We start from the raw sequence: 14,538 nt of genomic DNA on the forward strand, positions 1-14,538 counted from the left end.
CTAAAACCAAACAAAAATTCGTTTAGGGCTTCAATGTGTGCCATATTTGCAGACCTCCAAATAAATCCGTGTGTATCAGGCCGGGGCCCGGCGGCACAGCCCCGCCGGAGCGTGCCGGCCCGTGGCCGAGCGCCCGGGGGGCTGCCCCGCGGCCGCTGCCCCGGCCCCCGGCCGCTCCCCGAGTCCTGCCACCGCCGGTGCCGGGAGCTGCCAGCCCTGCGACCAAACCCGCCGTTAGTAGATGACCTCGTAGACTGTGGCCTTCTTGTCCCCAGAGCCCGTGACGATGTACTTGTCGTCCGCGGAAATGTCGCAGCTCAAGACGGACGAGGACTCCTTGGACTGGAAAAAAGGGGGTGGAAGGGGGGACAAACGTGAGCTTGGCTCCCCGGTCCAGGCTGCCGCAGCCGTGTGCCACCGAGCAGCACCCGCGCCGGTGGCATCGCCACGTCCCGCACGCCGACCCGGCCACCCCACGAGGATTCTCCCCCTCCCCAGGGCTGGCAGCCCCCCGCCCCGTGCCGATGCCGACCCCCGCAGCAGCCTCCTCCTACCTGGAAGATGCTCGCTCCGTAGGGCGTCCTCCAGGCGTTGAGCAGGTTGTCTTTGCCGGTGCTCACGAACCATTTCCCTGCGCCCGGGGAACACGGGGTCAGCAACCACGAGCTGCCAGCCCCCCGCCAAACCCCGCGACCAGGCGCTCCCTGCCCGCCGAGACTGCTGGCGGTTTACCCCCAGAAATCGGAGAATTTGGAGAAACTGGAAAATCGGGAGATTCTCCAGAGATGCCCACAGAATCCCAGCATGGTGGGGGTTGGAAGGGACCTCTGGGGATCACCCAGCCCAACCCCCTGCCCAAGCAGGGTCACCCACAGCAGGCTGCACAGCACCGTGTCCAGGTGGGGCTGGAATATCTCCAGAGAAGGAGACTCCACAACCTCCCTGGGCAGCCTGGGCCAGGGCTCCGTCACCCTCAGAGGGAAGAAGTTCTTCCTCGGGTTCAGCTGGAGCTTCCTCTGCTTCAGTTTGTGCCCGTTGCCCCTTGTCCTGTCGCTGGGCACCACTGAACAGAGCCTGGCCCCATCCTTCTGACCCCCACCCTGCAGATATTTAGAGGCATTTCTAAGGTCCCCTCTCAGCCTTCTCTTCTCCAGGCTGAACAAGCCCAGCTCCCTCAGCCTCTCCTCGTAGAAGAGATGCTCCAGTCCCCTCCTCATCCTCGCAGCCCTCCGCTGGGCTCTCTCCAGTAGCTCCTCATCTTTCTGGAACTGAGGAGCCCAGAACTGGACACAGTACTCCAGAGGCACCCGCCCAGCAGGATGTGTCCCACCACCGCCCAGTGCCCGCACGTGGGCAGGCGCTGGTTCACCACCACGACCGGGATCATTTATGGGGGCAATCCCCAACGGCACTGCCCGAGGGACGGATCCTGCCGGGGAGCCTCCGCGCTCAGCTCCCCGCCACCGCGCCGGGCACCGTCCCCCACGGGCGCGTCCCGAGGCGTCCCCGCTCACCGCAGTAGGCGAACTTGAGGGAGAGGACGCAGCTCTCGTGGAGGTGCAGCTGGTACTTGTCGGGCTTCGTGTGGTGCAGCACTTCCACGTTGCTGCTCTCCATGCCCACCGCCAGCCACTCGCCCGTCGGGCAGTACCCCAGGGAGAAGATCTGCGGGGAGGGGGGGCAGAGGGGTGGCTCGGGGGGGGGGTCTGCACCCACCAGCTGTGCCAGCAGCCCCCTGTCCGCGCAGGCAGCGGCCACCTCGGCGTCCCTGGCAGCTCCCCATCAGCGAGAGCCGCCGACCACCCGGGCTGGGTGGTCATCCCATCAGTGGTTTTAATGCCATGGCTTGGCCCGCTGTGCAGCCAGCAATTCGGAAGAGAAACAGCCCAACAGGCGGGGAAGGACCCAGCCCCGTCCTCTTAAACCCTCAAGTGGCCCCAGGCTCTTCCAGGGACAACACTTCTGTCTCTGGATGGAAAGGACCTTCCCGGCACCCTCCCGCAGAGGAAAACCCAGCGTGGAAGGCAGCGAGACCCAACAAACTCTAAGCCACGGCTACTCGTGGGCTGGAAACGGTGGTGGCACGGGTTCTGGATGCCCAGCCCCGCGACGGTGAGCGTTAACGCCGTGGGAAGTCCAAGTGCCAGCCTTTCCGGCCCCAACTCCAGTCCCACCAGCTGCGGGGCACTGGTGGAGGCTGCTGGTCAGCCCCAAAGAGGAGCAGCGGGGTTTGAGAGGCTCGGCCACGCGTCTGGGGCAGCCGCAGGAGACCCGCGGGGCAGCCGGCGCTCACCTGGGAGGTGAAGTCGTGCTGCTGGAGCTGCCTCCCTTCCCGCAGATCCCAGGAGCGCACGGTGTTGTCCAGACCCCCCGTCCACAGCTTCGTACCGTCGTGCGAGATGTCTATGCAGCTGGCACCGTCCGTGTGGCCTTGGAATTGCCTTTGAACGACAAAATGGATGCAGATCTTCACGAGGAATAGGGGCAAAAGCCTTGGAACAACAAGATGGAACGCAGATCTTCACGGGGAACAGTGGCAAAAACCACGTGGGTGCTCGGGCTGTGCTTATGAGGCTTCCCTGCACCAAGAACGGTGGGAATCCCACCCAGGGAGCATCCGTCGAGGCACGCCAGCCCGGCCGAGCCTGCTGGGCTCGCTTACAGAATCACAGAATAGTAGGGGTTGGAAGGGACCTCTGTGGGTCACCCAGTCCAACCCCCCTGCCCAAGCAGGGTCACCCAGAGCAGGCTGCACAGGACCTTGTCCAGGTGGGTCTTGAATATCTCCAGAGAAGGAGACTCCACAGCCTCCCTGGGCAGCCTGGGCCAGGGCTCCGTCACCCTCAGAGGGAAGAAGTTCTTCCTCGGGTTCAGCTGGAGCTTCCTCTACTTCAGTTTGTGCCCGTTGCCCCTTGTCCTGTCGCTGGGCACCACTGAAAAGAGCTTGGCCCCATCCTCCTGACACCCACCCTGCAGATATTTGTAAGCATTTATAAGGTCCCCTCGCAGCCTTCTCTTCTCCAGGCTGAACAAGCCCAGCTCCCTCAACCTCTCCTCGTAGGGGAGATGTTCCAGTCCCCTCATCATCCTCGTAGCCCTCCGCTGGACTCTCTCCAGTAGCTCCTCATCTTTCTTGAACTGGGGAGCCCAGAACTGGACACAGTACTCCAGATGAGGCCTCACTAGGGCAGTGTAGAGGGGAAGGAGAACCTCCCTCGTCCTGCTGGCCACACTCTTCTTGATGCACCCCAGGATCCCATTGGCTTTCTTGGCAGCCAGGGCACGCTGCTGGCTCATGGTCACCCTGTCGTCCACCAGGACGCCCAGGTTCCTCTCCACAGAGCTGCTCTCCCAGACACAGCATCCCAAGATAGCGCTCCTGCGACCATCCCCATGGTCCTCGGGCCAAAAGACGGCCAGAAAGACCCCGACAGCGGAGCAGGGCGAGCCCCGGTGCTCCCAGCGCCGCGTCCCGCCCCACCTGACGAGCGTCTGGTTGTGCAGGTCCCAGACGGCGATGTTGCCGTCGCTGCAGCAGGAGAAGCAGACTTTGGCGTCGGGGCTGATGGCCAGGGCGTAGCAGGCGGGCGCGGAGGAGGTCAGCTCGGCCTTGATGCGGGGCGTGGGGGAAGCCAGGTCCCAGATGGTGAGCGTGCTGGCCTCCCCGCCCACGATCAGCGTGCGGCCGTCGGGCAGGAGTTTGCAGGAGCGGATGTAGTTATCCCTGTTCTGGAGGGAGCAGGGACGTCAGCAGGAGGGCGATCGCAGAATCACGAAGGTTGGAAAAGCCCTCTGAGATCACCAAGCCCAACCGTCACCCCAACACCCCCACATCTGCTGAACCGTGTCCCCAAGTGCCACGTCCACACGGTGTTTGAACCCCTCCAGGGATGGGGACTCCCCCACTGCCCTGGGCAGCCTGTCCCAACCCCTGACCACTCTGTCAGTAAAGAAATTTTTCCAAATCTCCAACCTGAACCTCCCCTGATGCAGCTTGAGGCCATCGCCTCTCGTCCTGTCGCTGGTTCCTGGGGAGCAGAGCCCAACCCCCCCTCCCTGCCCCCTCCTGTCAGGGAGCTGCAGAGAGCGAGAAGGTCTCCCCTCAGCCTCCTCTTCTCCAGCCTGAGCAGCCCCAGCTCCCTCAGCCGCTCCCCACAGTTCTTGTTCTGCAGCCCCCTCCCCAGCCTCGCTGCCCTTCTCCGGACACGCTCCAGCCCCTCCATGTCCTGCTTGGGGTGAGGGGCCCAAAGCTGAGCACAGCACTCGAGGTGTGGCCTCACCAGTGCCAAATAATTCATGAATGACGAATGTCCCTCTGCCATCAGAGGTGGGGGACAGCGAGGGGGACGCATGCCCGGCGACCAGGAGCAATCCGCCGGATCGGCCCGGGGACCCCCTTACCAGGCAATCCAGCTGGGAGATGGGGCTCTTGCTGCCCGGCTGGCTGATGTCCCAGATCTTCACGCAGCCCTTGCCGCCGGTGTAGACGTGCCGGGTGGGGTTGCTGATGGTGACGGCGCACACCACCTCGCCGTGGCTCAGCGTGTTGATCTGCCGGGCGTGCCGCGGGATGCCGGGACCGGCCAGGGCGTCGTGGGGAAAGGGCACCGGCTGCATCTGCCCGTCGGCGCTGACGTGGAAGGAGTAGGCTCTGCCAGGGGACGGCAAACGGGGAGCGGGGTCAGCGCCGGAGGCAGAGCTCTGCTGCGCTGGGGGGGCGGGGGGCATTGCAGCCCGGCTGCTGGGGGCTGCTCTCCGGACCCAGCCCCACGCTCGTCGCCCTCCCGGGCACGGCTCATCCCCACCCAGAGCCCAGAAGGACCAAGCGGGGCTTACGGCTTCCCTCCGGGGATGGACGCCAGGCTCGAGGGCAGGCCGGGGGCTCTCATGGGCGGGTGCGGGTCGAAACCAACCTGCCAAGAGACACGGGCACGGGTAAGGCGGGCACGCAGCGAGCAAACAGCTCCCTGACCGCGAGCCCGGGCAGGCACGGGGATGCTCTGCGGCTCCCACTTTCCCTTCCTGCTCAGTGGGGTGTCAGGAGGATGGGGCCAGACTCTTTCCAGTGGTGCCCAGCGACAGGACAAGGGGCAACGGGCACAAACTGGAGCAGAGGAAGCTCCAGCTGAACCCGAGGAAGAACTTCTTCCCTCTGAGGGTGATGGAGCCCTGGCCCAGGCTGCCCAGGGAGGCTGTGGAGTCTCCTTCTCTGGAGATATTCCAGCCCCGCCTGGACGCGGTGCTGTGCAGCCTGCTCTGGGTGACCCTGCTTGGGCAGGGGGCTGGGCTGGGGGACCCACAGAGGGCCCTGCCAACCCCTGCCATGCTGTGGTTCTGTGATTTCTTCCCTGGCAGGATGGGGAAGACCGAGGGAATTCGCCAAAGGTTTCCAATCTGCAGGAACCAGCGTGGGCCACGCTCACCCTCCCCACGCTCCTCCCAAGCCCCCAGGGACAGGAGCAGCCAGGCTGTTCCCCGCATCCCAGCTGCAGGAACCCCCACCTCTCCATGAACAGCAGCGTTTTGCTTCTCGGTTTGGCTGTATTTCACCTTCAAGCGTGACTGAGTGTGTCACAGGAGTAAGGGGGGCCGCACAGCGGGTCCTTCCCATGGTGGGGGGAAGGATAAACCCCAACGCAGAGGCACATGCCCACCACCCCAGGGCTGACAGCACCCTTCAACAGCGGGCGACTCAAAATGCCGCCGGTGAGGAGCCCCAGTTTCACAGCCGACGTGGGGAAACCCCCCCCACCCCCCACCCCCCACCTCCCCCCAGACCCTCCCCGCACCCACCGGCAGCGAGAAAAGGAGCTAAAAGTGCTACGTACGGCTCCAAAGCTCACCATTGGCGACCGGCCGTAGGCGGCGGCGGCGGCGGCAGCGGCGCTCATCTGCGGGGGGATGTTGTGGAGCCCGGCGTAGGCGCCGGGGCTGGTGAGCGAGCCGTTCATCTCGTGGTGCCCCATCATGGCGAAGGGTGCCGCGTAGGAGCCCGCGATGGAGATGGGTGTCCGGAGGGCCGAGGCTGCCGGAGGGTTGGGGGGACACGGTCAAGGGGAGGGAGCCCGCCAGCGCCCAGCCCCGCGAGGCTGGAGCTCCCGTCTCACCCCGGCTCTGACACGGGGACCACCCGAGCTGCTGGCACCCCTGCCCTGAGCTGGATCATGTCCCCAGGGTGCTGTGTCCCTAAGGGAGGGCACAGGCTGGAGCCGTGCCGGGGACAGCAGCGGAGTGGGGGGACGGGGTACCCACCCAGGGGGTCCATGCCGGTCGGCTTGCCGGGCATCGGCCGCAGCCCCGGGGTGCTGCTGGTCCCCGGGGTCGGAGCGTCGTTCCTCGGCGTCGGAGTGTTTGACTTGAGCCCGGGCGTCGAGGATTTGTCATTCTGGATGGAGAAGGGATGAAAAAGGAAAAAACAAAAAAGAAGACAGGATGAGGTTCAGCCACGGGCGTCCGCAGCCCCCGCTCGGCAAGCCCCCAGCCCCAGCGAGCACCCGGGGCTGGCGGGGCCCGACCCCCCCGGCAGAACGAAGGACGTACGTGGCCCAGGTCTTTAGTCTTGGAGGAGGGGGTGCTGCTGGAGGAGGCGACCGAGGCCGGGCTGTTGGGCGCGTCCCCCTTCTTCAGCCCACGGGCTTTGTCCAAGCCGTTCTCCGGGGGGGAGTGGGCCGGGCTGACCCGGGGGGTGGCAGGGTCCTGCCAGACAGGAGAAAGCATTGGCACCCCCCCACAGCAGGGTGGGGACCCCCTCCAGCTCCTCTTTAGGGCAGGAATGGGGCCGGCGCCGGGGGGCCCCTAAGGCATCGCCCCCCCAAAGCCCCCCCCCATGCCGCAGGACCCGCCACAATGCCCCCCATGGCTCACCTCGTTGGAGACATCGACCACCAGGTCATCGCTCTTGTCACCATCGCTGTCCTGAAACACCGAGCGAGTCACAACCCGCCGCGAGCTGCCGGGGCGCGGGGCAGCCCCCCCCTGGCCAGCCGAACCCCCCCCGGCCGTGGGACGGGAACGCTGCGCCCGAACCCCGCGTTGTCCCACCCCAAGTCCCACCGCAGAGCGTCCCCGCCGCTCACATATCGGCTCATGCTGTCCTTCTCCTCCGCTTTCCGCTTCTTGGAGTCGATGCCGTAGTCCGCGGAGCTCCGGTGCTTCTCGCTGGCTCGCAGGCTTTCCGAGGGCGAGACGGAATTATTCTGCAATAACAGACAAAACACTTTTCAGCTGGGAACAGGACGAAACGGGACGTCAGGAGCTTAGAGGGTGTCGTGAACAGCCCCGAGCCCGAAATCCAGCCCTGCCCCAGACTGCGAAGCCCCAGCGGTGGGGCCGGGAGCCGGGGACAGGGTCCAGCCCGGGCTGGAGGACGGCCACCACCGCCCCGAGCATCGCCTCCAGCCCCGGGGACGCTGCTCCCTCCCCGCACCCGACCCCGCTTCCTGCAAAAGCACGGCAGAAAAAAAATGGAGGAGCTGGCTGCTGTTTATAAACCCCGGGAGGAAGCGGCGTGCGGCTCCCGCAGCTCCCAGCAGCCGCTGGGATCCACCTGGGACTGGGCAACGCAGGGAGGGGAGATCCGGGGCTGGTCCAGGGGAGCACATCTCCATCCCTCGACCCCACGCTTCGCCCCGGCCCCGGGCACGCAAAGGGCTTTGCACCCATGGGTGCTTCCTCCGGCGTCGGCAGAGCCGCGGCCTCGTCCCCGGCGGGAGCGGAGGAATCGCTTCATCCCAGCCCCGGCCGAGCCAAAGGGCATCCAAAAAAAAAAAAACCCTTTGGACAAAGCCCACGTCACCGGGAGCGCGATTCCGCGCCCGCTCCCAGCGGCGAAGCCCAGGAGACGCCGGCGTTCCCAGCAAAGCCCCTCGCAACGCCGGGACCGGGCTGGGAGCAGAAACGGCACCTCCAAACCACCCGGCGGGAGGAACCGACCAAGTCACCGTCCCTCCACGTCCCACCGCCCCCCGCCACGCAGAAATGCTCCTCAGCCCCCCGCCCCCACCCGCCCTTTCTCTCCCGGCTGAAAGGGAGAACGAAATTCGTGTTTCTCCTCGGCGCCCGGTAAGCGGCTTTGGATAACACCGGGGTCTTTCTTCGCAGGCAGTCATGCTGAAAAAAAAAAAACCTCGCAGCTACCAGGGAATCGCGTCGGGAGTTTAGAGGCATCGATCCGTTCAGCCCGCCGCTGGCCCGCCGCCAAGAAACTAAATATTTTTTATGGCGCAGGCGAGGCTGGGAAAACGTGAATGACTGACGCTGATTATCGCGCGCGTTAAACCTCCACCGGGAATACCCCGCGTTTTATTCTACGGATCGGGAGCCTTCCCATCTCCCAGGGCTCCCCTCCCCCGCCGCAGCAGCAGGTTAATGATGCCCAGTTCCCCTCTCCCCCCCACTTCCACCGTGCTTTTCTTCCCACCCGCCCCCGGCTCTCAAAAGACCCAGTTTGTGGGTTCGGGGCTGGGAGGAAATCGCTGCCGAGCCGCGGTGCAGAATCACAGAATGAATCCCAGCATGGTGGGGGTTGGAAGGGACCTCTGTGGGTCACCCAGCCCAACCCCCTGCCCAAGCAGGGTCACCCAGAGCAGGGGGCACAGCACCGCGGCCAGGCGGGGCTGGAATATCTCCAGAGAAGGAGACTCCACAGCCTCCCTGGGCAGCCTGGGCCAGGGCTCCGTCACCCTCAGAGGGAAGAAGTTCTTCCTCAGGTTCAGCTGGAGCTTCCTCTGCTCCAGTTTGTGCCCGTTGCCCCTTGTCCTGTTGCTGGGCACTACTGAAAAGAGCTTGGCCCCATCCTCCTGACCCCCACCCTGCAGATATTTATAAGCATATTTATAAGACTCAGCCGGTTCGTTAACTGCCCGACCTCCCAGGTCCTCCTTCACGCCGCGCAACGGCCCAAACCCATCCCGGCGGCTTAGGTGACCCCAGATAACAGAAGGGCGATCGGGAATAAAACCACTTTCCTAATCGCCGAAGGGTTTCGAGCCGCCCGGGCTTGGCCGCGCTCGTTCACAGGGCTCAGCCAACTGAAACCGAATCGCGAATTCCTCTGCCACAACCAAAATCAGATTTAAACCCCATCTCCCACCCAGCCCGGAGCAGGAGGCTCCGCTCGCCCCGGCGTCCGGGTGGGGTGGATTTATTTTTTGCCCTTTTATTATTTTTTATTGAATAGGACCCGTGCGAAAGGCACCCCTGGAGCTGACACACCGAAGTCGTGTTTTTTAAAACCACAGATAAAAGAAAACCACGCAGCCACCAGAAATGGAGAAAAAAAGGAAGCAACGGCACTTACTGCGCTGGAGTCTCGCTCTGCCGGACCGGCCAGTGTCAGAGGTGGGGTCACAGCCAAGACAAAGAGAAGACAGATAAATAAAGTAAGTTAGAAAAAGTCTTAAAACAGAAAAATAAACCTAGAAGCTCCTCATCGCACAGCCTCCTGCCTTAACGTAAAATCTATCTGGGCTCTTTCTGGCTCTGCTGTAAAACCCCCGTCCCCGCCGCCGGGTCCCGCCGTCTCCCCCCGCTTTCTGTTCACCCACGGGATTTATTGGCAAAGCTGAGGGAAGGGGAAATCACAGAATCACAGAATAGTAGGGGTTGGAAGGGACCTCTGTGGGTCACCCAGCCCAACCCCCTGCCCAAGCAGGGTCACCCAGAGCAGGCTGCACAGGACCTTGTCCAGGCGGGTCTGGAATATCTCCAGAGAAGGAGACTCCACAGCCTCCCTGGGCAGCCTGGGCCAGTGCTCCGTCACCCTCAGAGGGAAGAAGTTCTTCCTCGGGTTCAGACGGAACTTCCTGTGCCTCAGTTTGTGCCCAGCATCAGCCCAAGGCTCCTGCACCCCGAGCCACGCAGCCGCAGCGGCGCGAGGGGTTGGTACCCGTTTCCCACGCAAACCGCCCCGTTTTCCCCGGGATCTCCCGGCAATTCAAACCCAGAAAAATTGCAGAGGTAATTTCCGCTGATGGCTTTTTCCACCTGGCTTTCCCGGGGAGGCAAAGCACCCCAGCGCCAGCCGCAGCGGGGCCCAGCAGCTCGGTGAGGCTGTGGGACAAGGGGCGGATGACGGGGAAGACCCCGGCTCCTCGTGGGTTAACGGGCAGCGGGATTTGCGAGGGAAATCTCCAACCGAACTCCTGCACCATCTCCTCTTCCAAAAAGCTTGCCTTAACGCCAGAAAACCCAGCATGCTTGCCAGTGAAGGGTGCTGGTCTCCAGACCAGCTCCGACTGGGATGGAGAGGAGGAGGAAGGCGGCCGCGTCCCCACGGCGGGACGGGGACGCGGGACGTGCAGCCTGCGAGGGCTCCAGCCCGGGGGGCACGCGAGGAAACCAGCCCGATGGGGGGCATTTCTCGGGGCAACTCGCGATTCCTGCCCCGAAAGGAGCCAGCTGGAGGGGGGGCCCCTCGTCCCCTGCCACCTCGCGGACCCCACCGTCCCCCGAGCCGCTCGCCGGGAGCGCCCCGAGCTCAGCGAGGAAGCGCGGCAGGGAAAGCCTTGGGATGGCCTGGAAATGGCTGCGGGGATGACGAGCTCAGGGGCACGAGCATCGACCAGGGACAGCCGGACCCCCAAAAGCAGAAGCCCACCCCCTGCAGCCCCCTCCCCAAGGGATGAAGCCCATCCCCTGCAGCCCCCTCCCCGGGGACGAAACCCATCTCCTGTGGCCCCCTCCCTGAGGGATGAAGCCCATTCCCTGCAGCCCCCACCCCCAAAGGGATGAAGCCCATCTCCTGCAACCCCCTCCCTGGGGATGAAGCCCATCTCCTGCAGCCCCCTCCCCAAGGGACGAAGCCCATCTCCTGCAGACCCCTCCTGGGGACAAAGCCCATCTCCTGTGGCCCCCTCCCCGGAGATGAAGCCCATCCTCTGCAGCCCCCTCCCTGGGGACAAAGCCCATCCCCTGCAGCCCCCACCCCGGAGATGAAGCCCATCCCCTGCAGCCCCCTCCCCGAGGGACGAAGCCCATCTCCTGCAGCCCCCTCCCTGGGGACGAAGTCCATCTCCTGTAGCCCCCTCCCCGAGAGATGAAGCCCACCCCCTGCAGACCTCGCCGAGGGATGAAGCCCATGCCCTGCAGCCCCCTCCCTGGGGACGAAGCCCATCTCCTGCAGCCCCCTCCCCAAGGGACGAAGCCCATCTCCTGCAGCCCCCTCCCCGAGGGACGAAGCCCATCTCCTGCAGCCCCCTCCCCAAGGGACGAAGCCCATCTCCTGCAGCCCCCTCCCTGGGGACGAAGCCCATCTCCTGTAGCCCCCTCCCCGAGAGATGAAGCCCACCCCCTGCAGACATCGCCGAGGGATGAAGCCCATGCCCTGCAGCCCCCTCCCTGGGGACAAAGCCCATCTCCTGCAGACCCCTCCCCGGGGACGAAGCCCATCTCCTGCAGACCCCTCCCGGGGACAAAGTCTATCTCCTGCGGCCCCCTCTCCAAGGGACGAAGCCCATCCCCTGCAGCCCCCTCCTTGGGGACGAAGCCCATCTCCTGCAGCCCCCTCCCTGGGGACAAAGTCTATCTCCTGCGGCCCCCTCTCCAAGGGATGAAGCCCATGCCCTGCAGCCCCCTCCCCAAGGGATGGGGCGGTGGGAGCAGGACCACGCCTGCCCCACAGCATTTCCAGCCCGGGGGATACAGCACCGAGCATCCCCCCGGGACCACCGCGACCCGGCCCCCCGGCTCTCACCTCGGTGGTCCAGGTCGTGGTGGTTCTTCTCATCCTTGACAGCGAGGTGTGCCTGGCTCCCCAGGGCGCCGAGGGCCAGCAGCCCCGAGCTGCTGCCGGTGACCGGCGGGATGCCCGGCGGCTGGAGGCCCGAGGGGTGCGGCGGCAGCTGGACCGGGGGTCCGTGGGCGGCGTGGGAGAGGTGCTGGGCCTGGAGCTGCTGCTGCTGCAATGAAACCACCAGTGAGCCGGGGAGGGGGCAGCGGGACCGGGGCAGGGAGGGGGGCTGCGAGGCGTCGAGCGGTGCCACGGGAAGGGGCACGCCCGGCGTGACGGCGACGTCCCGGGGAGCCGCCCCGCTCGGCTGCCTGGAAGGAGAACCCCGTTAGCAGGAGAGAACCCCGTTAGCAGGAGAGAACCCCGTTAGCAGGAGAGAACCCCATTAGCAGGAGAGAACCCCATTAGCAGGAGGGACGGAGGGTGGCCCGGGGACAGTCCCCGCCGCAGCCGGGTGGCACGCACGGCACGCACCCCCCGGCCAGACCGCAGGAACCATCCTTAATTCCAGGTCATTCACACCATCGCTCCAGACTCGGCTGGTTTTGCTTTTCTGTAGATATTAAGCAAAATGAAAAAAAAAAGAAATACAGGAGGAGCACCCAGGACGCAGAGAACGGCCCCGGCTGGAGCGCCAGCCGCTGAACCAGACCACAGAGAAACCCCAGCACCCCAGGACACCTCAAAAAAGGGAATTATTGCTTATGTGCTCAGGAGCAGCTTTATGGTGCTTGATGGTGAGAAGAAAAGCGCCCACAGGGCACGTCGGCCCCGTCCCGTGACCTTGCTGCTCCCGGTCCCCTCCGACAGCGGCCGGAGGTCCCTGCACAGGGATGGGGACGGCCGAACCACGGGTGCACCGTGGCCATGGCCACAGGGTCGGGCATCGCCACCCACCCCCCCGGGAGGGTGCGGGGGGCCCCAGCTGCCCCCCACCACCCCGGGGGCTCCCGCCGTGCACGCATCCAGCCTCAGAATTGCCGGCTCGTTTTTAGGTGGAAAAAGCCAAACTACAGCTTTGGGAAGAGGACGGGAAAACCCAAACACATCCCTCGGGTTTCTGCTCAAACACAAACTTGAAAAGAAGCCAAAATCCGCACTGCTGGCTCTCAGTGGTCTGCCCTCGGGGGTGTCACCCCCAGGAGCCCCGGGCCACCACTCCTGGGGTTCCCCCACCCCCAAGGACACCATGGGTGCAGCCAGGAGGGTCTCGGAGCTGGGGCTGGCATCTCCGACCCTCCTGCCTGCACCCACGGCTGCCTCCAGCAGCACCCAATCCGCTGCTGGTGAAAGTCAGATTTGGGCAACTGATCTCCAGTGGGAATCACGGGCTGGGGGGGACAACCGAGCCCCCCACACCTCCCCAGAGTCCCTGCGACCAGGTCTTCTCCCTCCCCGGTGCCACCAGGCACAGCACAAGCGGTCACCGGAGTGGGCAGCTTTCTAGCGAGCCGGGCTGAGCACGGAGGGGGATCCCATGGCACAGCGAGCGGCGGGACCCCCAACCCACGCCCCTGCCCAGGGCACCCCGAGGGGCTCGGACGGGAAGGGAGGCTCAGAGGGGCTCGGTCCCAGCCCTGCACCGCGACAGCCCGGGAGCGAGGGGCTGCGGCCGTGCCATCGCAGCACAGCAAGCACACACCAAAAATACCCCCCCCGGCACGGGAGACCCCGCGTTTCCAACGATTCCATCCAGGAAATTCCCAGGTCTTCCCCAGCGCTGCAAGGGGAGGCAGCCGGGACGGGGTGGGTGACCCCAGCGCAGTCTGACGGGGCACCAGTCGCCGCGATGCAGCCCACGCTGGGCGAGCGGGTTGCACCCGAGGGGTCCCGGTGGTCTGCGCTCACAGCTCGACCCCGTCGTGCACGGAAAAACTTTCCCCCCACCCTCAAAGCTGCAGCCCCCCACATGCAACCACGCAGCAACAGCAAAAGCCACGCACACAGCCCCAGGGCAGGCTGCACCCCCGGACCCCCCGGCTACAGCAGCCAGGACGCAGCTTTTGGGCAAAAAAAACCCCACGCTGAGGCCACATCTTGCAGGAAGCACCGGTTCCGCCCCCCCCGACCAACGGAGCTACTTGGGGGGCAGCGGGAGGGGGTGACTTGCTGCCAGGCGCTGGTGGGCACAGCGGGACCCAGCAGCCCCTCGGGTGCCGGGGAGGCAAGAGGGGGGCCCATGGTGGGTGGGAGACCCACGGCAGGTGGGAGACCCATGGCGGGTGGGAGACCCATGGCGGGTGGGCTCTGGTTCCTCAGCCCTGTGTGAGGGGGGAGGGAAACCCCCAGCCCGGCTCGGAGCCGAGCGGAGGAGACACGTTATCTCCAAACGCAGGTTCTTCCGGGCAGCACGGAGGTCTCAGCGGTGGCAGAAGCCAAATGGAGAAGGCAATCAGACCTCCGCAGTGCTGTTACAGGAAAAGCATCAATCACGTTGTCCTCAAGAGCAGGAGCTTTTCGGCTTCTGCCGGGCTGCTCCATCCGCAGGGCAGAGAGCGGGGAGCACCCCCAGGAGCTCCATCTTCGGAGGGGTCCTCAAACTGGTGCATGCAGGGCGAGCTCGCTGGCACCACGGCTCACGGAGGGGGTCCCCAGCCCCCGGGCTCTGCCGTGTGGTGCCAGCACGTCCCTCGAGACGATCAATCCTTCTGACAAAGCACGATGACCAAAGCGTGATGACCAGAGCCCGATGACCAAAGCATGATGACCAGAGCCCGATGACCAAAGCGTGATGACCAAAGCCCGATGACCAGAGCCCGATGACCAAAGCGTGATGACCAGAGCCCGATGACCAGAGCCCGATGACCAAA

At 65.0% G+C, this 14,538-nt stretch overlaps 1 protein-coding gene across 7 annotated transcripts in view; it reads right to left on the minus strand.

Moving 5' to 3' along the window:
* Nucleotides 1-148: 148 nt before the first annotated feature.
* TLE3 (TLE family member 3, transcriptional corepressor) overlaps nucleotides 149-14,538 on the minus strand; it is a 33,713-nt gene continuing 19,323 nt past the window's right edge. For 2 of the 7 annotated variants that reach the window (XM_075431432.1, XM_075431429.1), the window contains exons 8-21: nucleotides 11,693-11,894; nucleotides 9,299-9,315; nucleotides 7,077-7,196; nucleotides 6,865-6,915; nucleotides 6,541-6,696; nucleotides 6,253-6,385; nucleotides 5,829-6,025; nucleotides 4,837-4,913; nucleotides 4,402-4,651; nucleotides 3,482-3,729; nucleotides 2,294-2,441; nucleotides 1,515-1,665; nucleotides 555-631; nucleotides 149-342 (exon numbers count right to left, since the gene is read on the minus strand). In XM_075431432.1, the coding sequence (XP_075287547.1) occupies nucleotides 235-342; nucleotides 555-631; nucleotides 1,515-1,665; nucleotides 2,294-2,441; nucleotides 3,482-3,729; nucleotides 4,402-4,651; nucleotides 4,837-4,913; nucleotides 5,829-6,025; nucleotides 6,253-6,385; nucleotides 6,541-6,696; nucleotides 6,865-6,915; nucleotides 7,077-7,196; nucleotides 9,299-9,315; nucleotides 11,693-11,894 (1,935 nt within the window). In that variant the 3' untranslated portion in view covers nucleotides 149-234. Of the gene's footprint in view, nucleotides 343-554; nucleotides 632-1,514; nucleotides 1,666-2,293; nucleotides 2,442-3,481; nucleotides 3,730-4,401; nucleotides 4,652-4,836; nucleotides 4,914-5,828; nucleotides 6,026-6,252; nucleotides 6,386-6,540; nucleotides 6,697-6,864; nucleotides 6,916-7,076; nucleotides 7,197-9,298; nucleotides 9,316-11,692; nucleotides 11,898-14,538 lie in introns of all 7 variants that reach the window. The other 5 variants (XM_075431433.1, XM_075431430.1, XM_075431431.1 and 2 more) reach the window with 3 other exon arrangements.

This window comes from Opisthocomus hoazin, chromosome 10, assembly GCF_030867145.1.
Source record: "Opisthocomus hoazin isolate bOpiHoa1 chromosome 10, bOpiHoa1.hap1, whole genome shotgun sequence".
Taxonomy (NCBI): domain Eukaryota; kingdom Metazoa; phylum Chordata; class Aves; order Opisthocomiformes; family Opisthocomidae; genus Opisthocomus; species Opisthocomus hoazin.